Raw genomic sequence first — 24,069 nt, 5'->3', positions numbered from 1 at the left:
TAGTACACGTGATTGTGAGTTCTGAGAGAGGAAACAGGCGAGTGAGTCAGCGGATGAATGCAGTCGGTGTGGAAGGGAAGAAGGGTACAGATGGTAGATAAAGTAAAGCTCGCAACTAAGCTTACTAGTCTGTGCCCGCAATTCTTAGGGAAAAAATACAACCGCAGGAGATGTTCTTTTCGGCTGTCTTCTTCTTTCTCTCTCTCCATTTCACTAGCTCTAAGACTAAGCAACCAGTTATATGCGCTCAATCGTTTTCCGTTATGCCAACTTCAGCATATAAATGTAAAAAAACAATTTAAAAAACAATATTGTAGAGTTTTTAGATGTGTCCGTCAGTAAAACATTTGGAGATAGTGAACGAAAGGTTAAGCACAACGGTGCAAGGTGGGTCAGGAGAGAGAGGAGTAGGGGGTGGGAGAGTAAGGTCAATGAAATGAAAGTCGTAACATTGAGTGTACCCGGGTGTAGTGTTTCTAGTTTAAAAGGAAATGTAAATATACTTTTTGGCGCCTTTAAGCAGATTGTCTCCACCTATAACCTTAAGCTTATTTCGCAAATTGTTTTACAATTTTCGTTATATTTTATTGAAATCATTATCACTAGAACTTTTCAATGAGCTATGTGTGTATGACGATGTATTTATGTAAGTGTGAATGTTTTTGATTAATTGGTTGGTTGATCAAACGATTGATGGATTAAAACTCATCAATGTGTAAGCTTTCGGATTAATTGTGTGAGTACTGTTTGCACAGAATGGCAAGAAGTTACTGATTGGAGCTGTGGGCAGCTGGTATTGGCAAGGTAAGTAGTAAGTGCATTTTACTAGCAGTACACTTACCAACAGCCAGCTCGCTGCTTGGCCTATATGTGTTTTTTGTTTTTTTTCCTTTTTTTTTTTCTTTCTTGTGTGTGTTTTTTGGGTTTTTTTTTTGTTGGTCTGTTTAGTGTCAAATTCGGGCTGCAGCTAATTGACCCACTTACTCCAGAGCATTCTTCTGGCTTCCGTGTAAATGTGCATCCAGAATGTAAATGTCAGTGGAAGAGAAAGGTCGTGGAGGTAACAGAGACTGGCGCTAGCGATGTTGTCCTACCGGCGGGGGATGAGGAAGGAAAACCATGCCACGTGACCTGAAACTTCTTTACTAAAGAAGCAGTGGTGGGCTGGGGGTGGTGGTTGGGGGTGGAGCAGTTTCGTTCCCCGTAGAGCTCGCGTTTAGGAAAAAAAAAAACCCTGTTACTTGAAATGCTGAAGTTCACAGTCGCGACATATTATTCTAACAACCCGTGCTGGCTTTTTCTCGCTATTGATACTTTTCACGAAAATCGAGTTAAGGAACTCTTTTGTGTCGTGCTAGAGCCAGTTATTGGTTTGTTTATTTTGCTTGTTTATTTAATGGCTGCATAAAAGCAGGAAGAAGCAAGGCTTGCACGGGATGAGAAGATGTGAAATAGTTCTGAGCCTTTAGATTATGATTTTGGGTGGGTTCTTAGGACGCGAAATGAGCAGACACTTTGGAAGTCCACAGCTGCCAGAAATAATGTGGTTCACCTTGCTTTTACAGGTCAGCTGTACAACTACAACAGCCAAGACAACACCAAGTTCGTCTACACTACCGAGGGGCCGGCGGAGGACGATGACAGCTACATGGGTACGTTACACGGGGTGCAGGCTGACGGACAGGACTAAGCTTTCACAAACACTGCTTCTTCGTTCTCCTCAAAAACATGTTCCCACTCATAATCTCAATTTGTAGATCAGGTCTGTTGCATAGGGAATGCAGTGCTCGTTCTTTGACCTTCCTAGGGTCATCATTACCTTTTATCGTTACACAAAGTTCTTTTAAACTATTTTTAATGCTTCGATAAAATTGCTGTTGGGTCACTGCACTAATTTTTCCTTCTCATTAAAAAACAAAAAAACAAAAACAACTGCTTAAAGGCACAGACTGATGTCACAAATAAGTCAATTCAATCCTTGTACTTTCTTTTCTCTGTTATTCAGCACAGACTTTCAGGAAATATTATTTTCGTTTTATTTTAAATTTCGTATTTTTAAATTTCGTTTTATGTCCTTAACGTATTTCATATGCTGCTTAGCTTTCTGTTAACCTTTTTGTTACAGTCGTCACACTTGTTTTCTGTCCTTTCTTCATACCCTGTCCCCCTTTTCGTGGTCTGTTCAGTGTTCATTTCGACTCATGTCCTGTTTTGTCCCCGGTTCTCAACAGATTTGTAGTCTTGTCCCTGTTTCCCCACAGATTCGTGCTCTCAGGTCCCCCACAAATGTTCGTCCCTCTCTGCCCATCTCTCAGATTTGTAGCCTGTCATGTTCCCATTGTGCTGCTGCTGTCGGGATGTGACGAACACGCCGCGTGGCGCTGCGATGATAAGCACGTGCCATCCGTCAGTCGCGCTCCAGCAGCAGGCTGGGAACTGCAGGCTGTTCGCTCACGTGCATACCAGGCTCCGGCTCCACGAAGCAGGCCTGTCCGACATGATGAACGGGATCACGTGTGGCTGCGAAACGTGGAAATTAGCTGGCGGCAACAAATGGCAGCCGTTTGGTCCTCGGCTGTTGCACCCGACACACTAAACAGACTGGACACGCTAATCGCACAGACTAAGTGGAAGGGGGATGGCCGGCCACATTGCCATTTCCCATTCATCTAACTCAATTATAGAAAAAAAATTCTTGATTAAAAGTTCGGTAAAGTTTGTGTCCGTCGGAATACCGTTACACGCAAGCTTTAGCTTATGAAAACAAAGTTCAGTAATATTCTTACCATGTCTGCTGCATTATTTTTACCATTTTACTGTATCATCTTTACCACTAAACTCAGAACCAGGGTTTAGATGACTCGATGAGTTGTTCAAGTGTTATCAAAGGAAGTTCGCCCTGCTTGGCTCAGTGATGCCTTTGTGCTGCTCTTACGCTGTGCACTTTGTCGGAAAGACTAGCTAGCGAAACGGGTACCTGAGGATGACGGGAAATGCACCCATGAAGTTGCACGAGGCAAGGGCAGGTGGGGATTTCAACGCCTCGGGTAACCAGGGACAGCAATACACCCACTCTGCAGGTTGGGTGGGTCTAGTCGGGTCCTCTCAAGTCTCCTGATTGGCGGCAGATTGGCGGCTGACGCTTGTGGACGTCAGACTGTTTGGTGGCGCGTGTGCCGTGCGATCAGCGCGTGCCTCCCGCATGTCAACTGAACTGAAAAAAAGCCACGAAGACAGAAGCGGAAGTGGGTGGAGGTCAGTCGTCTGAAGAGGTTGCGGGTGTTCGACTAGCAAAACTATTCCGAGTCTCTATATCTTTAAGAGCCTCTCAAACTGGGCGGCTCGGCTAGTGACCTTTTGCAAGGCTACGATGTCAAGCAGCGACTTCCAACATGGAGAGGACGATACAGTGTTGCGAGCAGCAGGAGTAGAAGAAGAAACAGCACGATCAAAACAGAACAGCAAGCAACTGTAATAATTATAATATGCGAAACGAAAGGGATATAGAACTTGAACATGATTCAAAATATCAATGTTACATGCGTAGGGATGCCTGGATCTTCGGAAAAAGCAAATGAACTTTGACCCCTTGCCTAATTACCAACCATCACCTATATGTACCTGCTACCATAGCTGATGAATCGGACAAAACTCACTGTTTTCCTCATCATCATCGTTTTCGTCTTCTATTCTACCTGTTAGACACCTTAATCAGAAGTGACTCTCGCGCACTAATCAATGCCGGGGATTGGAACTATTGTAAGGATGCTGAGGGAACAGTTTCTTTCAGACGTCGTCGACACTGCTGACCTGCCCGCAACTCATCGCTCATCGAAGAGACTGACCTGTCGTCTGCGAGGCTGGGGGAGGAGCGGGAATGTTGGGTGGGTGGGTGGGTGAGGGGAAGGTAACGAGCTCACCTTAACGAGCCACGCCAAGCAGTACGGCGGCTTGATCAAAGTCGGATGAAACAGATGGGCGCCGAGCTGCGCGAGATGGATGGGCCGGTGGGACAGCTCGTCAAGATCGATAAGCTCGGGATTAACAAGGCGAGAGTGGCCTCCCCTCCTGAGAGTGGTCGGGCTTCCGGTGTCAGGGGATGTTAGGCAAAGAAAACTGTTGGTCCGTGCTATTGATTGCTAGCAATTAAAGTGGCCAAGGGGTTCCGGCTTCGGTTGAGGCGGTGCTTAACCGCCTGAGAAATGGACAAGAAATAGACTGCGCTTCTGCGAGAATAACTTAATCGGTTGCAGTTCGAAGCGTCTTACGGGATGGCAGTCAGGTCTCGAGATCACTGCGCTCAGCCGCCGCTTTACTCCGTGCCTCTTCCGCACCAGCTTTTTCTGGATCGTTCACTCGAATGAACTGCCTTATCCAATTGAGGGGAAGTGTTATCCAAAGTGTTTGAATTTGTCAACACAAAGTTGGATCTTTTTTGTTAGATGACCAGTATTTGTGTGCAGTTTCAGCTATTTTATTAAATGTACTTTTTTTGGAGAAGGGGGGAGGATAGGCATGTAATTTTGACGATTGGCTTAATTTTTTTAACCGAAACCTGCGGCTAATTCGAGTGCTAACAAAAGTGTTTCTGTAAAGCGAGCCTACATTTGTATTGAGTGAACCTCACTGCGTGTTGTCTACACATAATATCACACTAGGAGTCTCCAGCACCACCCTGCAATTGTCTGCTTTCTAGTCTTTGATTCGCCTGTTTGATGTCTGTGTCTTTAACGCCCTTGTCTACTGTCTGTCGTTGACGCCCCTGACTGATGTCTATGCCTTTGACGACCCTGTCTATGCCTTTGACGCCCTCGTCTGCTGTGTCTCACCTTTATTCTCTGCTATTGCTAGTAATTGTAGTCTGCAGTCCTCCCTGACATGTAGTCTCACCTTTGCCGTTTCCACGTCTTGCAGGTTATGCCAGTGCTGTCGGAGAATTTGATGGTGATGATATTGATGGTAAGATACGCTTGTCCGTGACTTACGATCCATAAGTTTACTTGCCCGAGTTTTAAGATCCATACAAGTGTACTTACGTGCATGATGTAGTAACTACTTTGTTCTTTTATTATTATTTATTTGTTTTTTTCGTAACATCGGAAAAGCGCCCTTCGCAGAAACTAAGGCTCGCTTTTGAATTTTGTTGCAGACTACGTGGTGGGCATTCCAAAGGGGGCATCTCACCTGGGCAAGGTCAGTAGCGCTGTGGTGAAGTTGCTCAGCTGGCATCCCCTGGTGGGGGTGTCAATAATAAGTTCTTTCCCCTGAATGGCGCCAACACCTGCAATATATGCTTTTGTCGCTTCGTTGTCTTTCCGTTCTTCTATCTGAACTTGACCTTTTAACCCGGTCATCTGAACGAAAAATTGCATCCTACTAGACTTTTAAAGAAGCTATTCGCGAGTGATCAAGCGTGAGATGGACAAGTGTGAATATTGCAACTACTCTTTAAAGTAGCATTAGCATTTATTACTATGAGTACTTAATCGTTGTAGAAGGTGTTCTTTGTTGGTAGTGTTGAAGTTTCGTCCCCCTTTCCCAGTCCTGTTCAGTCAGGTGTGACTTATATGTTCAACCTGTACTTTCAGATCGCCATCTTTACACAAGATCTCACTAACATCAACAATATAACCGGAGAACAAGTAAGAAACATATTATCTTTAACAGAATATTATATGTGTAGCAGTATACTACACGATGTATGTGTGCTTAAGAAATTATAGCATATTCCTGGTCCTTCCTTGATCATAGGTCCGACACATATTTGGCCTGAGTGGGTGCATTTTAGAGAACGCGCGTTGACTGCTTTAAAGAAACAATGGTGAACTGATTGCTGCATGGAAATGAGGTGGACTCTTTGCACGAGGAGACTGCGGTCTTTAAATAAGGGTGTGCTGACCATTTGTAGACATATAGGTATAGTGACTTGGGTATAGTGGAGGGTGTTAGGAGTTCACAAATTTTAATCTGCATATAAACTTAAAATTATTTTAAATTAAATTAGTATTTCGCAATTCACGATTTAATACCAATTAGCAGATGTGAAATGTAAATAGAAAATTATGCATTACTCAAACTTGTCAAACTTGCGTGCAATTGAAGAAATACAAGGATTCATTGAAGCGGCAGGCACAATTCATTTTATATCAAGGTAAAAAGACTGTATATGTATATTATAATTTTTATGTTTATAGTGTCTAAGCCATCCCCCTCATTATTTTGTCGAACCGGCTTGGCGTTCAGCCGGTAGGCACTCTTGCACTCACTGAGTTGGTAAACATAGTTGCTTACAAAGTAAGTGACGGGGGTCATCACCTGTGATGGCTGTTGGAAAGAGTATTAACATGAAGATATAGATGTTGCATTGCCCCTACACTCACTGCACGCGCCCACTACACGGCAAACCAGCGTTGCACGAGCTTGAGAAGCACACGCCGAGGAATGCAGCAGCGCAGCTCCTTGAGAAGATTTATCTCTTACCACCGCTGGCTGCTCGCCAACACCGGGTCTGTCGGCAGCTACTGCTCGCGCTCAAACCCCCGATGACAAAATTAACCCCTCTAGGAGCGGGCGGCTTTGGAGGAAGGATACCTGGCGGGCGAGGTTGTTAGGCGGACAGGGGCGAGCTTGTCAGCTGACATGTTTGACAAACTCGCTTTGTTTTCCGAGTGTTACCACAAAAGGCAATTTCCGTTTCCTCGGTTAACATATCGCATTTGCTAATTGATTCGAGAAGTTGCTAACCCTGAAACAAAGATTCATACTTGAATTTCTTTGCGTACAGTTGTCAACAGTGGTTTGTTACAGTGTGATTGCGAGTCTAACCAAGCTGGCAGACAATTAGAGGAGGGAAGCTCCTACCACGAACTAATATCCGCTCCTACTGTGCACAGTAACTGCTCGCGCGATGACAGAGACATGATGTCTATGGACAAAATATTTTCACATTCAGATTTTTCAAACTTACTGTTTCAATCTTAACTGCCTGAAATAATTTTTTAAGTAGTAAGTATTAAAACAAAATGAAAGTAATTACAAAAGGAGATACGCAACAAAAGAAACTAGCTGCTTTTGAATGTGTGTGCGCGCGCTCTGATACGGCGGAGATAACTCCAAATAAGCGGAACTAGATAACTATTGAATAGTTTTCTCCCGTGTGTGTTATATTCGTACACAATCGCTTTATTACTGAAAATAAACTAAGCTTTAAAATTTTATACTTTTGTTTATAGAGTATCGTTGCTGTCAGTATAACATGAAATATGAAAAATTTGCCTCCCCCCTCTCAGCATTTGCTCAACAGCTTATCTGTTGAGGACGACGCTATAAATAAACCTGAGGCATAGTCCCCCCAACAAAAAAATTAAGTTAATTAAAAAACATCAAATATTTAAAAGTGTTGAACATGCGACTATTCAAATAAATATTTAAATAAAATATGCATCTACAAATCCTACAAAATTTTTTGGGACAATTTATTGATTTAGAAATGGAAAAGGACTTGTTAAACGGTTATTTGATGTTCCTACCTCCCAGATTGGTGCTTATTTTGGAGCTGCTCTTGCTGTATCTGATCTAAATGGAGATGGGTATGTAATAACATAGTTTCTCCCTCTTTCTCTCTCTCTCTTTCTTTCCCCCTTTCTATCTTTCTCTCTCTCTCACACATGCACACACAAATCCCCCTTTAATTGCTGAAGCTTTTTTGTTGTATATGCAAAATTTAATCGTCGTTCTGTCATTTTCTCTTTATAATGTCACTCAGAACTTTGTCTTCAATCTTAACAAGGTGTCTTTAATGTACACACAGGAAGGATGATATTATTGTGGGTGCACCTTTCTATGGAGATTTTTCTGGTAGTGACTATGAAACTGGGCGTGTATACATATACTATCAGACTGCCACAGTGAGTAAATTACTTATTTCTTTTTCATGCTATTATAACTTTAAAGACTGTCTTGTATTCCTTATAAGAAACATGTTTGTGAAAACCTATAGCAGACCAAGTACTTTGGACAATCTATTTTAGTTTCTTTGGTGTATTGTAGAAAATGTTTGCATGTTTTTGGAACAAATAAGCAGTTGCATATATTTGTGTATGTGTAGCAAAAATCTGTCGGATTATGCAGTCTTTCCTTGATATTGTCTAAAACATGAATAGCAGTCATAATAAAGAGACATTGTTGTTCAGTGCTGTATCACAGAAAAGTTATTATATACCTGGTTTTTTTTGCCCACGCATTTACTACCCATAGCATCCCTGCATCTATCCACTTATTTGCCTTTCATTCACCATATCCAGCCAGCCACTAGTCAGCATGTGACCATGGCAGTGGCTGGTTAGAAGTTTACCATTTCTGTAGTAAAATAATATTTCACTGTGGATATTTCAGAACGAGTTTAAGTCACACAAGGTTGACATACTTGATGGGGAGACATCTGGATCAAGATTTGGGATGGCTTTAACACATCTTGGAGACATCAATTATGATGGATACAAAGGTCAGTCCAAACCTGCCAAAGGCAGACCTAGTTACTCAGCTGTGACAGGATTATCTGAGTATTAAACTTTGTGGTTGTAGAAAGCCAGTGGTTACTACTTATATCAATCTGCTTTCAAGCTATACTTTGACATTTTCTCTCTTTCACATAAAATCCTTTCATGCTGCTTTAATTATAAAACAACGAGTTTCTAAATTCAGTAAGTAAGAAGTGGTTTGCTTTTATTTGAAATGTGCAAAATGTTCATGATGCTTCATTTACTACTGCTAAAAAGTTCAATTGAAAAGCTTATATTAACTTGTACTAAGATTCAGTTTCTGAATACATTTTCTCTATTGGTTCCATTTCTTCGTATCTGCAGACTTAGCAGTTGGAGCACCTTATGCAGGTGAAGAGAAGAAAGGTGCTGTTTATATATTCCATGGCTCTAAGAAAGGAATCATCACTCAAGTGTCACAGGTACTAAGCCCTTATTCACATTTTTGTATGAAATGATTTTGATCTTAAAAATAAAGTTATTTTTCAGGTTATGCAGATATGTTTGAGCATCTAGAAGAACCAGTATATGAATTGAAAACATTCATATACATACATTGTTTGATTAGTGTGTTCACACTTATTTGATCATTACTTAAGTGGTTTAATTAGTGTTTATGCATGCTTAAGAATAGACTCCTGCAAGGAGTTCACACTGCATGTTTTGCTTGAATAATATTTTTAACTCATGGACATGCTCTGAGACAGTTTTGACTTATTAGAAGAAAAGTAATATCATTGACATTGATTCAACAAAAGGAACTTGAATATATAATATTTAGAAAAAACTATGGTAGGTGGCTGTATTCTCAATCTGGTGAACTTCTGTTACACTTAAAGCGTATTTCATTTCATACTCTTATGACTCTTCAGTTAGTCGGTGCGTGGTATAGCGTCCAGCAATTTCATCAACTGATCAAAGGACAAAGTTCTGAAAAATATAGAGTGTTAATATTAGAATGAATTAACAATATGGTTTACATCATCTATAGATAATATTCTAATTGTTTCTTTTATTTTTTGTACAGTTTTAATATTTTTTCTTAACTTTTTCACACATATGAGACCTATGCTCCTTTGCTGCACTTAAAACATATCAAATATATTTGTATGTGACAGACTATTATATTTTGTAGTCAGATATTACTGACACAAAAGTGGAAAATAATAATAATTATAAAGGCAGCAACTTTGATTGGAAGTATAGAAATTTCCCATCACATGTCTCCTGTATGAAAATGATAAGTTAATGACACACACACATGCATGAAAAAGAGAGAGAAAAAAACAATCTTGAAGTTAGTTATAGAATTTTACTTTCAGCATTATTATCTAGGCGCCCCAATAATGTTTTGTGAAAAAGCTTAAGGTGAAATTTGTTCTTATTTATTATTAAATCATAGAAAAATAAACGTGTCTTACATCTGAATACCAGGTTGACGTCCATTGAAAAATCCACCTAAATAACAACAGAAAGGTGTAAAAGAATTAGCTTCTAGGCAGACAAAATTAATCTATATTTTCATCTAGTTAGTATGTGCAGCAGTTTTCATCTAGTGTAGATTCATGTCACTTCCTTTCCACTTTTCGTCTTGAAACTTCTCTCCTTGTTTATTTTCCCTACACAGTATTTTAACATACATGTATAAATATCCATTTAATCCCTCTCTCTGCCTAATTAAGCAAATTTAATAAATGAATACAAGAAGTAGTATTGTCTGTGTAAGTTGAGAGACAGGAGTACAGATGGTGATGGTGGGGTGGGACACATGTGACTTGCAAGAAGCTCACTTACGTTTGAAATGTGGAAGGCTTTCTCCATAGTTGTCTTCCACTGACAAGGCAGTCCTTTTGTCTAAGTCATTAGCTAGTCCTTCGCCATCTGTGATAGAATCCTAACAAGTTTGAACTAGTCTGAATGAGAACCTTTTTCAAAAATATGTCATTGATGTGATTTTCTTTGGTGATATTTTTGATACTAATTCTGAAAAATAATATTTTGAGTGCATTCATCACAAAGATAAAAACTGGGTCTGCAAATATAATAATAGCATCTTTTCATGCCAGAAATTAATAGCTCTTATTGACTTTTTCATGATATAGTTGCGTTTTAACTTTTTGGTTAATCATTTAACCATTCATTTAGTTACAAAATATAGAACAGGAGGCGAGGCTGTCAAAACAAAAAGGTGTGAACAAACTAGTAACTAAGTCTTAAAACCAAAAACTAAATGTAAGTGAGCATAAAGCAGTCAACTCACAAGAGAAGAAACTCTAAAGTTTACACAAATAAACTGTCTTGTTAGTAACTACCTTCACGAAGTGCTTTCAGCATCTCATGATTGTCCAGCCGTTGACTCCTGTCAGCAAAATGTTTTTGATGTTGTGTAAATTTTGATTAGTTTACACTGATTTATAATTGATTTTTGGTTTGTAACAACAGAAAAAGCAAAACATTTTAGTATTTTTTTTTAAGCTACTTTCTTTGGGCATACCCTCTCTCCCTCTCTTCTCCATCTTTTACGCAAATACATATGTACATATCCACGTGCATTCACTCACATTCTATTACACACACACATTCTCTCTATTTCACATATGCATGCATTCATGCACACACATACACATAAGCATACATTAGAACATGCATTCTATCTCAATCTTTTTTTCATGTGCATCTTAGAAAATGTGCAGTGTCATAACAGCTTGATTTGTCAGATAAATAGCAAGAGTACCTGTTTCTTGTTTTAATTACTGATAGTGAGTTAATGTGTAACCTAGGCTGAGCTTGAAGGAGGAATATCAACCTCATTGTGGAAAAAAGTAGTTTGATCTGTGGAGAGGGATGAGGAGCACTTGTGATGCTGACTACCCTAGTGGACAGTCTTCAATAATTGCTTCCATCTGGCCCAGCAATCCTCCCCTTCCTCCCCAATATCGAACTATTCTTTCTTGCCAGAAGGTGGAAGTCTGTCTTTTACTATATATATATGTACTTGTACAATATATTACCTTCCCAGTGGAGACTTTTTAAAAATAAAAAGACAGACAAGTTCATCAGAATTTTGGCCCACCAATATTCAATGAGAATTATCAGTCTAGAAAGCCCATTAAAAAAAAAAATTAGAGAGATAGGCTGAGGAAAATATGATTTTCCGTAGTAAAGGTAATTACCATTCTAGAGAAGCAGGGGCAGCAATCACAAGTCTGTGCTTCATGGAAGCCAGGAAAACAATCAAAACCAGGAAAGTTAATCGATGCATGATCACGTTTCTCGGTGATGGGTTGCTGTTGGGATGGGAATTTATTAATTATAGTATTTATTAAGAAATCACCTTATTACTTTAAATGAAAGTAAGCAGAAAAATATACAATATATTGAGCTCTACTGGAAACACTCTCAGCAGCAAAATGTAAAAAGTTATTTGTTGTAAAAAAAATGTAAGCAGATTTTTTTTAAGTAAATGATATATAAACTTACAAAATTATGTTTGTCTTCTTATCCCAGTTTTGAGGTTGGTATAAATGTCATAACTTTCATATTGTCATAACTAATCAGTTTCGTGAATGCCCATTGCAAATGAGAAATTTTTTTAAAGACATAATGTTGGATACCAAAGGATTTTTCTCATTAAGTAAAACACTCACCAGAGCTTTATTTGATGCGAGCAGCTTCACAAGATGGGCTGTATGTAAGGTCATGGCTTTTCTATTATGGCTTTTATCTGCAAGAGCTAAAATTTACATCCTGTTTATTGTATTGTTTAAGTGTGGTTTTCCTTTTACCAGAATTACTTTGTCTTATCATGCATCAGCATATGTTGGGATAAGCTTTAATTACTTCTTGTCTGCTTGTATACGTCAAGGCCAAGATTATAGAAGAACTCAATTTACTGGAGTGGTGGGGGAAGTGCAGAATACAGCTTTCAACTGTTCTTTCTTTATCACGAGTCTTTACTAAAAAGAAAAACAATACACAGAAAAATACATTAAAGGAGACAAAATACTTTATTTTAATTTTAAAGTGATTTTAAAGAGAGTTATATGTAACTTAAATATTTCGTTTTTTATGTCATATTTACTTGTGTATAATTTGCACACATCTACCTTAGTCACAGACTATGTTTGTCAATACCCTCCTTATAAACTTAATGCTTGTATTTGTGACCTTCCTGTGCAGATAATTTATGCAAAAGATGTGGCAACAGGCCTGTCCACATTTGGAAGTGCATTGTCTGGGGGCTGGGATCAGGATGGAAACCAGTACCCAGGTAGAATGATGTTGACAATTAAATATCCTAAAATGGAGAAGAACAAGAACAGATCGCTAACTGGACAATTTGTTTTTGCAGTTTATTTATGTGTGAAGGTTTCAAAATATATTAAAAGTGCCATATTGAAAGAGAGATAAAGTGAATACACTTAACAAGCTGTTTGTCATAGTTGCAAATGATCAGGAGTGAAGCTGTATCAGCTAAATTTAACAGGTGGCATTGTGCATCTGTGCAGATTTGATTGTTGGATCCTATGCCTCCGACAAAGCTGTGTTCTTAAAGTAAGTGTGTTGATGCCAGACAGTTTTTCATGTACAGTATTAATTAACTTCATTCACATTTAATGTAATCACCTGAATTTCTTAAAGTAAATTTGTTAATATCAAAAGTAGATCTTTCAGGCATGTAATCATCAATTCAGAAAACAATGCGTGTCAGTGCTGAAACTTCTCAGAGAATCGCCAGATGTAATTTTTTTCAAAATTTATCTTCTTTTTGGGGGAGGGGGGATAAGCAATATGCTGTAGATTTATTGATTTATAACTGGATTCTTTTCACCTGTTGCTGAAGATCGTAAACCCCACCCCACCTCTCCTAAAAGTTGCATCCTGCTCCATAATTTAGTTTTGCTGAAAAGGATAAGATCTTATCTTGTCATTTACAATATATGATTCATATTTTCTAATCGAGATAAAGTCACTGTTTGAAAGAATAAAAGTAGAAGAAAATATCAACAATTACAGAACCAGACCAGTGGTGAGGGTGTATGCTAGCCTCAAGATTGAACCAGAAATCATCAACCTGGAGCAGCAGTCGTGTTCTCTGGTTGACAACACCCGTGTAGCCTGGTAAGCTTGGTATGCTTTGATGTTGTTTAAGTGTGCAAACATAGTCTAGTTATAAAAATTCACTTTGACATAGCATATACACTTTGAAATCATTTCAGTATTATATTCATTGCAAACTATGCTTTGCATCTTGGCCTTGCTATAGAGCAGAAGGTGAGAATGGCAGATGGGTGATTAAAGTGATGCACATGTATGCGACAGTTCAATACTTTGTGTCTTCATTTCAGCCTAAGTGTGTACAGCTGTCTAGAGTATGACGGGATTGGTGTTCCTAATGAGCTAGGTAAGTTATCTCTGCATCTGCACTTTCTGCTTTGGTGAGGTTTTCCACATTTTAACATTGGCAAAGTCACTGATAAACCAGGGCTTCTGCTTACGCAAAAAATTGCGTACAGTACACATTAAAAGTTCGGAGGACCCCTTCAATTTTCGTCAATGGGGTCTCCTTCAAATTTGGGCGAAGAAGGGACCCCTTAAAAATCTGAAGAAGGGGTCCCTGGGACCCCAAAGAATTTAGCCTTAGCAGAAGCCCTGGATAAACCAAAATAAAAGGCAAACAAGTAAAAAATGATTAGTTTGCATTCCAAGCTCTTAGGAAGGATCTTTCCTCCCAGATAGAAGCAGATGACTGAGGTAGCATGGAGTATACAAATACAGAATACTTTCTTCAAGATATTCCACAGCCTGAAGGAAGAAATTCTGGAAGAGGATTTCTGAAATGGGGAAAAGATGATGAATTAAAATTTTTGCATATAAATCTATCTCTCAGTAGAGTATATTTTAATGTCAGAATGCTGAAGTAACATTCAGAATGACTGTTACTGATAAACAGCTGACAAGTGTCTTTATCACACTTCCCCAGCAGTTTCCAGTGTTTTCCTGCTAGGGTGTGTCTTTGTAGCAGTGTATTATGATGTGCTGAATGCTTATCTGTAGATTAATCCATCAGAAAACTTGTCAGACCTTTTAAATGAAATTTAATCTCTCTCCCATGCACACACACACACACAAATTGCCATTTTTAGTTGGGGGTACACAACAAAGCAGTCTTTTGGTGAACTTTGATGTCACCATGGGAATAAATCAGAATGTTTGAATGTTTGTAAAAGTTCAGAAACAGATAAAATAGGATTTTGAGCTTTGTTTTGAAAGATGGTTTCATTAACAGAAATGTATCCCACTGATGCTGAAGAGAAGCATAAGTTTAAAAAAAGATTTAGAGTGAACAGGCTGTTAACAATAAAAAAGAATGAGGCAAGTGACATGCTGCTCATTATGGTGCAATGTTTTATAAAATTTTTTTGTATACGTGTATTACTTTGAAATAATGTTGATTTAGCTTTTCATAGACTCACAGATGTCACTTTATGATGCAGCATTTGATGCCAGCTGGGAACTGGACACACTGCAGCGAAATCTGACACGAGATGAGCAGCGTGCCTTTTATATTTCTACCCCACAAAATTTCCGTGAAAACAACACCTTTAAGCTTACTCATAAAAACACCTGGTGTGCATCCACCTTTGCTTATGTCAAGGTGAGCAACAATGACTAGCAAAAACATACTAAGTATAACATTTTAGTTATACAAATCTACTGCTTGAGATTTAGGATTTTGTGGCATTTGCTTAACTTGATTTATCAAGGAAGAAGGATAAAAAACAATTCCTGATTCGTCATACTTAAAAGATTTTGTTACTCAGCTGAACCATACTTTGACATTATCATCATAGCTTTGGGGTGGATACACTTGTGCCAAGTTAATCTTACAAAAAAAAAAAAAAAAGAGTGACACTGTGGAAGTTTTCTGCAAATGTGTTTGCTAACTTTCATAACATCCCATTTCTTTAGCCGGACTTGCTGGACAAGCTCACACCAATTGCAGTTGACTTCAAATTCAACTTACATCAGAAGACACCAAGTGGACGAAAGAGACGTGATTTGGAACCCATTCTTGACCAATACATTCCTACTTCTGTACGCACAGAAGTAAGCATGATTCAGATTATTGGATTGGTTTATTTCTACATATATATATATAAAAGACTAAAAATTACAGTATATATTATATATTTTATTTGATATGTAAAAAAAAGGCAGTCTATTGTGTTCCAAGCAAATAGTAAATGACCATTTATTACATTATCTTTAATTCGACTTGGGAACAAATATTCTATTAATTTCTTTAGAAGCATAGAAATTGTGGGGTTAAGTCTGCTGAACTAAATTAATGTCAGTGTTGACTGATTTAAACAAAGCAGGAGCATTCAAAGTTTACCTACCAAAAACAATTACTTAATTATATTAATGGTTTGTCTTTCAGGCCCAGATTTTGAAGGACTGTGGTTTTGACAACAAATGCATTCCAGACTTGACTCTTGTTTCATTTCGGTATGAGCTTTTATGTCTCGTCTGTTGTGCAGCATAGCTTTTCTTTCTTCTTTCCTAACCATTTACTAAGTCGTTATTGGAAGTGCCCTCAGATAAACTACACACATTAACTGATGACTTTTCTGTATCTCAAGATACTGTATCTTTACAAGCAATTAAGAATCATCACATTTCTCATAAAACCTTGTTTTTTGTCTTTTTCAGCATCACAAATGCCCACATCATTGGTAGCGGCACCGAGTTAGAAATCATGGTCATAGTAGAAAACAAAAAAGAAGATGCATTCAACACCAAGCTTTTTGTAACACTGCCCCCTGGTGTCAGCTTCCGTAGCAAAGCAGGCGAGAAATCGGTAAGAACAACTCTAATATGAAACCTAACTATGTAACTAAAGAAAATCATAGAGACAGAGTGCATGTCTTGACAGTTCTTTCAGCCTTGAAGCTTTCTGCAGATGACATGCTTTAGGTGTAGAGGAATGTGCAGGGGTCAAGAAAACTTCTAAATGGAGAGCATATCAGGCAGCAGAACTCTAGAGACTTCTTTTCACCCTGCATGCATCATAAAAAAGCATTATTTAAAAAAATCTATATATGGCAAGTGTCACAGCCATACTTTTTCTTCTGTAAGTCCCTTATAGACTAGAAACTCTGACAAGGTTACAGATATACTCATGTTGAGTCTGCCCTGACCAAGAATTCGCTGTGCCAGAAGAATGTGTGTGGGTGCCCCTTGGATGGCAGTTTCATCTTTCATGTCTACAACACAAGCCAGTCATCAAAGCACAGGCATATATGTCCCTAATCAAAGGGTACTACTGTCTCAGTAGTTTCAGCTTAGTATCTCTCTCACGTTTCTAACAATGGGGCACCAGTATGTCGGGTCAGCCCCTTGCTCCTTCTTGGACACATACTTATGACACTTGCACCTCAATTGTTTGCCCTTTGTCTCTGCAGAGGGTCTGGTATAATTTAATCGTGATAGACACTCATCTAGCAATCTGGCTGTCTGACTGATGGACTGACCCTAAAGCTGTATGCCACATTCTATACACATATATACTCTCACTTTGGCCTTCTTGACACTAGGATGAGCATCACAAGGAATGCACAGAACACACAGGAACTTTAAGAAAAGCTACCTGCATGCTACTTTTGTACTCATATATTTTCTAGGCTGACCATCAATCAGACCGTGTGAGATACACAGGAACTTAAAAAGAAAACGACTACCTTCATGCTGTTTTACATGCAAGGGATAATTTTCTAAAGGGACAATTTTTATATCATATATAATAAAAAGTTTGTGTTGCGCAGTAAGGTTTTGCCAACCTTTGCATTCCCAATTTCACATGACAAAGTTTTGACACTAAGGTATGGCAGAATATAACACTCCAGTACCCAGGTTCTGGGCTTTTGAATTGAGATGTATCTGTACAGTTAGAAAAATCAGATGATCATAGGTCTGCTTATATTCTGTATGCATTTATACTCTCTAAAAGGTCTTTTTTATTTTTTACCTTCCTTGTCTTTTCTCAAGACAAAAGCTATATAAAATCTAACAACTGAAGTTGCTCTTTGCTCCTCATGAGTTTGATTTCAGTTTTAATTATCAACAGATAGGAGAATTTATATTGTTTTTCACTGCTACTACCAAACAGGTTGTACCAGTTGGTTGTGGAACTCTGGATGATGTTGTTGTCTGTGACCTTGGAAATCCTCTCCCATCTGGTGCAAATGTGAGTCATAAAAATCTCTCAATGCCTTATTATGACCAAATACAAGCAAAATGATAGTGTAAATTTATGTTTCTGACAATACAATTCTTTGACCAGGTAAGTGCCATTTTGTTTCTTAAATGTGGAAAAACAGCACTTTGATTGAGAGCTGACTTTCTTTTAAATACACTTGCAGTCCAGTTTCACACTGAGAGTTGCTGCTGAAGACAAGAATGAGACAACAGATGCTCTCATCTTTCTTCTGCATGTAAACAGGTTTGTTAACTCTTTTTATATAGTTCGCACCCACAGGTACAGCTTAATCTCATTACCATCATCTGTACTGAATGAGTTAAGATCATTTCTGTTTCACTTTGGGGTGTCTGTAGTGTGACAGAAACAGTTCTGTGCAAGTTTTTTCTTAAGCACATAGAATTCTGGGTTTTTTTTTTTTAAATTCTTATTACAACAACAACAACAATAATAATAATAATTATAATAATAATAATATTTCAATTTGTAGAGTGCAATTTTCTCATGCAGAAGCAAGCTCAGTACGTGCATGAAAAACTGTAAACAAATTGACAGTTAATCATGCCATGAAGAAACACAAGCAACACTTAGTTGTCAAGCAGTTTTGAAAATTTTCTGTGTATTAAATTTTTATCTGCATTGTCTGTGTAAAAATTTTTCTACTATCACATTACATCAGAGCACTCTCTGCCACCTACTGTAAATAAAAACTACCTCATGCATCAGGGATCTTAGGCCACTAAATAAATAAATTTTGTGTTTCAGCACCAACCCAGAGGATCTGTCAGACACCAGGGACAACACTGTTCAAATAGAGATTCCTGTCACTGCAATGTCAGACATCACTATTTATGGGTGAGTGGTATGAATTGAGTTTGATACTTATTGGCCTAAAAAGGAGACTTTCTGGAGATGTAAGTGTAAAGAAATAAAGAGCTTTTTGTGAAAGGATATTTTTCCTTTTGTGTTATGGGAGGATAGGGAAATATTCAGCTTTTTAAAAAATCCAACCAATTTATGTTCAGGCGTTCAGACCCAGAGCAAGTTATCCTCAATACCACAGAGGTTATCAGGCCAGGAGTGGATGAAAATCGTCGTGTGGAACACTTGTACCAGGTAATTGCATGAAAAGGAGAATTATGGTTCACGCCATTCAGCTCTTACTTGCTGTAGGTTTCATTAATTCTGTGATGCAGGAACATTTCAGCTTCTGAATCGAGAAAATACATAATTCATCCCATGGAAAACCTGCAATTTAGGTCAGTGTGCTTAATCAGTCCCAGGTCAAATGAGCATGATGTTTTGGCCTTAGCCATAATTCTAGACATTACGAGGATTTCCTGTAAGGATTATGGGAAATTGTAATTCTAGAGGGGTTGATGGAGTAATCATCCAAACCCTGAAGGATAAATGGACTTCCTAAATGATGATTTTTACTACATAAACATTTGTTGTATCTGTATGCTTCAGTTGCGCAACTTGGGGCCAAGTGCCACAAAGGAAATAGAGTTACAGATTCTGTGGCCTAGTCACGATCGCCGTGGCAATCCAATTTTGGAACTTGATGGTAGACTTCAAATCAACGGAACTGGAGAGTGCCAGACCCTTGTCATCACACCAGAGAATGCAACGGTTTGTCTATGCAGATTGCATTGTTAAAAAGAAATTCTTTTGACAGCTGTATATGCAGACCAAGGCTCAGGCACTTTCTTGCTAATCTCTCAATCAAGTTAATGGTCTAAAATACAAAAAAAACCTGTAACCATGGTTAAAACTTTAGGCATATGTACATTTGTTCATAGATGCTTATGTGTGTATACACTTTTATGCTTGTTGAAAAATGTTCACCATTTTATTATTCTTGTTTTCTCATTTTGCCTCTCTTGTTTGACTTTAAAGGTGATATTAACTCTTTCTGGGTCATCATTTAGGGCTAGTGGCATGATTGAAACCTGTTGGGTTTTTTGTAACTTATTTTGGGCCTCGCTCAGTTTCTAATGGCTCTGTTTGCTGTCTGCTCTTTGCAGAAATATGGACTTGTTCGGCCTACAGGAAGTGATGTACAGATTGTATTGCAAAGTGATCAGGATGACTTTGAAGATGAGCATCGTGGGGATGGGGTTGTTTTGGTCAGTTTACTTTAAATATTTTACCTAGTAAATAGTTCTTTTGATTAATATGAATCCACCAGTTTTTTAAATACAGTTGTGTAAAAGCTCACATCAAACTTTAATCAAAGTTGAGTTTTCAGCTCACACATTTCAATAATCAGAATATAAAGTAAACATAATGAAGAGACTTGGGCCTGAAATCCATCTATAAAACACATGAGCCTGCACCACTAGCAAGCAATAAATGCTGTTGCCAACAGACAGCACTAATGAAAATGGTTTTTAAGAATGTCTTTATCATATTCTTATGATGGGTAGTAAAACTGATACAAGCAGTCATAATCTGATATAAAACACAAAATTATCTACATGTATAATGATAATAGTGAATTATCTATCATCATCTTTAGTCCCTCATTTTCAGGCTTGCAGTACCCGTCGCTGCACTGTTATTCAGTGTATGGTTGGATACCTCAGTGCTAATGATAATTTCCTCATCACGATTAAATCACGGCTCAATGTTCGGAACTTCATTCGGGTGAGTATTACTTCTTCTGGCAGAGAACAAGAACTGCTGCAGAAACACAAATATGAAATAAACTTTTCTGCTTATCAGATCTAACATTATTACAAATGGTAAAAAATATTGTATCATCCTGTTGCATAAAAAAATGGAATGTCTGTTTTATTTATTATCAGATACCTGGCTGGTAAATAGAATATGTGTTGAAACCGGTTCCAGTCACTTAATCCCCAGACACTTCATCCCCGACATTTAATCCCTGACACTTCATCCCCCAGACTTTTAATCCCTAAGCACTTAATCCCCAGACACTTAATCCCTAAACTAAATCCTTAACTAAAAAAATTATGAAGTCAGCGAAAAATTTAATTGAAATTCAAATTCATATCATGCTTTTAACTTCAACATCATTTGAACATCTACAACATTAGTTAAAGTTCATATAAGCTAGTAAATGTAATGTTCTTTAACAATATATACAGTATATACGTATGCTCGAAGTAGGATAGAAGTTCCGGCATGCGATCATGTTGTGGCATTGACTCTGCAAGCAATTCGAAGGAATCAACGTCTTCGTCACGTACATAGGCAAGTGCTGGGAGGCATCTGATCATTCCACGTCACTCGTCTTCGTCATCGTCACTTCTCATCCCCAGTTCAGTGACTTTGCGTAATACCGCTTGACTTAAGTGAAAGTAACAGCCCGTTACTTTACATGACTAAAACCGGTCATCGCAGCTTTCTCAAATCTGTTACTATAGTCTCTGGAGCTGCATTAGGCACTAGCTCTCTAACTGTATCCAACAATCTATTAGAGGTTGCACATGATTTATAAAGGATTAAGTGTCTGGGGATTAAGTGTCGGGGATTAAGTGTCGGGGATGAAGTGCTTAGGGATTAAAAGTCTAGGGGATTAAGTGTCGGGGATTAAGTGCTTAGGGATTAAAAGTCTAGGGGGTGAAGTGTCTGGGGATTAAGTGACTGGACACTGTTGAAACCTCTTAGCTTACTAAATGTTTAGGGTTAGATTATCATTCATTTTGTAAGTGAACATGTGCATGTGTTAGCTTGGGTGGCTGTCACATAGGAACAGATTTTGTACACAATGGACATCTAAAACAGATTTTAGGGTAGCACTTGAACCACATGAAGTTAATCTGCAAACGCATGTGATTGATTATCAAACCATCCATTTTACTACCAGCATCAACATCACTAATATAATTACTGATTTAAGTTTTCTACATGTCATCATCTCTACATCTGCCATCAGCACGTTTAATACTGTCGGGGAATTGGTATTAAAACATTAACTCTCCCATTATGCGGCACCCAGCAGATTACCTATGACTTGCTTAGGATGTTGATTAAACACTTTATCTGACTCACTGTTCTAAATGTGTCTGCTTTCACACACAATCATAGTTGCGGAAGGTGAGTAAAACATTGGCTTTCATCTTCATCTGACATTTTGCATATGGTGACTTGATTATTTTGAATAGTTTTTTGCTTGTTTGGTTGGTTGTTTTAACTGCAGCACTAACGTTTTATTTTTCATTTCGACATGCTCACCATTTTTTAATAGTGAAGCTGTATATTGCAGGTGACAGCGTGTCTTTTGTGTTAGAGCAGGCTTTTTGGTGCCTCCACATAATGTGGGCATATCTGGATTATATGCTTTGCTTTTGTGTAATCTTTTTGCCTAGGCCTGTAAAATCACTTTAACCAAGCTAAGACAAAAGCTGTGATAAACATTCTTCATTAGATAAGTAATCTTCATTAATCATTAACGTTTCTTCAAGCTGTACAAAGCTTATAAGAAAATACTTATGACTTCACTTTGCAACTTGCTCACATTTCCTGTGTAAATAATCCTGATATTTAGGTAACTCATAGGATAATTGTTTTATTTTATTTGAATTTTTCTGTGAGAGGGCTGTATGCCATAAAGAAATATGGCATATTGACAAGATAATAGATATTTGAGCAGTCATATAGTGAGTTAGCAAAGCAGCTGATATCGAGAAGAGTGACTGGATTTTTAAATGCTAATACAAGATATGTTGCGGGATCAGAGAGAAAAGATTCAGGTGAATGAATGTGTAGGACTGTTATCAGCACGAGTAACTAATTGTAGGCTGTATGTTGAATATGGCACGAATAGAATAGTGCAGGTAAGCAGTTCAGAGGGGTCTCAGATTAAGATATTCTTTGATGACATTTTTTAGAGAGTCACACAACATGTTAGGAGGTCTGTAAGGCTGAGTTAGTAGTGAATAAGTTTTCATAAAATGAATTTTAATGTTTCAGTGGACTGATAATGCCCAAGTCTACCATGTGCGGTCAAGTGCTTCAGCACGCATCAAGTCGCTGCCATACAAACTAGTTTCTGTCAACCTCGCACGATTTGCCATTGCACGGCAGTCGGTCAGTACCTAGCTTTTGATGAAATTCGGTATTTCTTGTATATATGATATATATGTTTATAAGAACATGCATCTATTTATGTGCATGTAGTCACACTAGAATCCGAAGGGTTGTGTGTGAGCACACACACACATATGGGTGCGCGCAGGCATCTTCACTCATGGAGAATTAAGGGTAATTTTTCCAGTTAAGCCTCATTTAGTTTTGCTTTGATCTCGAGGTATTTTTGATCTTGACACATTTATATAAGAATTTTGCTTAACAGCATGGCTTACAGAAACATCCCACTGTGACTACAGCTTATCAGCTTATATAATTCTGTCATAGCAGATGATTGAAACAGTTTAAATTCTGTGCTTGCAGGTCATCACTACAATTAACACGGACAGACTTCGGCCAGGGGCTAAAGGGGTAGAACCATGGATTATTGCTGTAGCTATATCTGCTGGTGTCCTAGTGCTGTTGCTCCTGATATTGCTGCTGTGGTGGGTAAGTATCACTCATGCTACTTCCATCATAACTGGTAAATAGCACAATAACCACACAAGGTTGATGAAAAATGTATGTCTCAAAAACTTGATATATTCATACTTAAAGAGCAAAATATAGGGACTCTTTTACCAAAGAACAGTTTCAAAGACCTGTTTTTGTTGCCAGTTAAACATATCACAAATTATAGGATTGTTGATTGATTGTTGCTATTTTGATTGCCCTGTGTAGAAGTTTTGCACCAGGACTTGGGTTCCCTTGTTATTTATTGTTATTTAAAAAGTCATCATCTTTATGTGTTCTTTATCTGGGTGGTATGTATATCCTAAATATATCTGTAGACATATGATGTTGCTACTAGAGTATTTATTTGGTCTGAAAAACATCTTACTACAGGAGTGTACTGATACCACTGCTATCAGGTGTTACTCCCCACTTCAAAAGAACCTCAATTGACTTGTGATTAAAGAGAAAATCACATCCCTGTATGATTGTAGGATTTCTTTTCTGGTTATGTGTTGCCAAGTGGTAATAGCTCCAGCAGCCATTTTTGTTTAGTAAAATTGCAGCCAAACCTCACAATATCATGTGACAAATTCGTAGTGTACAAAATATTTTCATCTTGCTTAGTACAGTGCTCAAACAACACATTGCTCTGTTGGGAATATTTGACATAAATAGCATTATCTGTCATCAGGGATCACTTTTTGATTCCAT

At 38.1% G+C, this 24,069-nt stretch overlaps 2 protein-coding genes across 6 annotated transcripts in view; one reads left to right on the top strand and one right to left on the bottom strand.

Annotated features, from left to right (window-relative positions):
• LOC112564485 (integrin alpha-8-like) overlaps positions 1-24,069 on the top strand; it is a 61,055-nt gene that overhangs the window by 32,187 nt on the left and 4,799 nt on the right. For 3 of the 5 annotated variants that reach the window (XM_025239331.1, XM_025239329.1, XM_025239328.1), the window contains exons 6-32: positions 756-804; positions 1,566-1,652; positions 4,915-4,959; positions 5,150-5,193; positions 5,589-5,642; positions 7,537-7,589; positions 7,811-7,907; positions 8,395-8,503; positions 8,865-8,962; positions 12,720-12,810; positions 13,049-13,094; positions 13,557-13,661; positions 13,889-13,944; positions 15,038-15,198; positions 15,513-15,650; positions 15,985-16,052; positions 16,257-16,404; positions 17,713-17,790; positions 17,966-18,045; positions 18,568-18,657; positions 18,828-18,918; positions 19,273-19,434; positions 19,830-19,931; positions 20,338-20,451; positions 21,862-21,870; positions 22,747-22,863; positions 23,227-23,352. In XM_025239331.1, the coding sequence (XP_025095116.1) occupies positions 756-804; positions 1,566-1,652; positions 4,915-4,959; positions 5,150-5,193; positions 5,589-5,642; positions 7,537-7,589; positions 7,811-7,907; positions 8,395-8,503; positions 8,865-8,962; positions 12,720-12,810; positions 13,049-13,094; positions 13,557-13,661; positions 13,889-13,944; positions 15,038-15,198; positions 15,513-15,650; positions 15,985-16,052; positions 16,257-16,404; positions 17,713-17,790; positions 17,966-18,045; positions 18,568-18,657; positions 18,828-18,918; positions 19,273-19,434; positions 19,830-19,931; positions 20,338-20,451; positions 21,862-21,870; positions 22,747-22,863; positions 23,227-23,352 (2,418 nt within the window). The remainder of the gene's footprint in view (positions 1-755; positions 805-1,565; positions 1,653-4,914; positions 4,960-5,149; positions 5,194-5,588; positions 5,643-7,536; positions 7,590-7,810; positions 7,908-8,394; positions 8,504-8,864; positions 8,963-12,719; positions 12,811-13,048; positions 13,095-13,556; positions 13,662-13,888; positions 13,945-15,037; positions 15,199-15,512; positions 15,651-15,984; positions 16,053-16,256; positions 16,405-17,712; positions 17,791-17,965; positions 18,046-18,567; positions 18,658-18,827; positions 18,919-19,272; positions 19,435-19,829; positions 19,932-20,337; positions 20,452-21,861; positions 21,871-22,746; positions 22,864-23,226; positions 23,353-24,069) is intronic. The other 2 variants (XM_025239332.1, XM_025239330.1) reach the window with 1 other exon arrangement.
• Positions 8,699-12,299, bottom strand: LOC112564488. The gene is made up of 6 exons (XM_025239338.1): positions 12,188-12,299; positions 11,714-11,827; positions 10,853-10,899; positions 10,335-10,421; positions 9,962-9,998; positions 8,699-9,470 (listed from the first exon to the last, which is right to left on the bottom strand). The coding sequence occupies exons 2-6, from the start codon at positions 11,800-11,802 to the stop codon at positions 9,413-9,415; spliced, it is 318 nt and encodes a 105-aa protein (XP_025095123.1). The 5' UTR covers positions 11,803-11,827; positions 12,188-12,299; the 3' UTR covers positions 8,699-9,412.

This window comes from Pomacea canaliculata, linkage group LG5, assembly GCF_003073045.1.
Source record: "Pomacea canaliculata isolate SZHN2017 linkage group LG5, ASM307304v1, whole genome shotgun sequence".
NCBI lineage: Eukaryota > Metazoa > Mollusca > Gastropoda > Architaenioglossa > Ampullariidae > Pomacea > Pomacea canaliculata.
This window is presented reverse-complemented; position numbering and strand designations above follow the sequence as displayed.

What these genes read in the sequence shown, in the direction of transcription:
- LOC112564488 (XM_025239338.1), bottom strand. Translation starts at nt 11,802, where the DNA reads ATGCATCGATTAACTTTCCTGGTTTTGATTGTTTTCCTGGCTTCCATG. An exon ending in GCTGAAAGCACTTCGTGAAG is followed by an intron (nt 10,422 to 10,852) that starts GTAGTTACTAAC and finishes ATTCTATCACAG; the next exon opens with ATGGCGAAGGACTAGCTAAT. An exon ending in AAGCCTTCCACATTTCAAAC is followed by an intron (nt 9,999 to 10,334) that starts GTAAGTGAGCTT and finishes GTTGTTATTTAG; the next exon opens with GTGGATTTTTCAATGGACGT.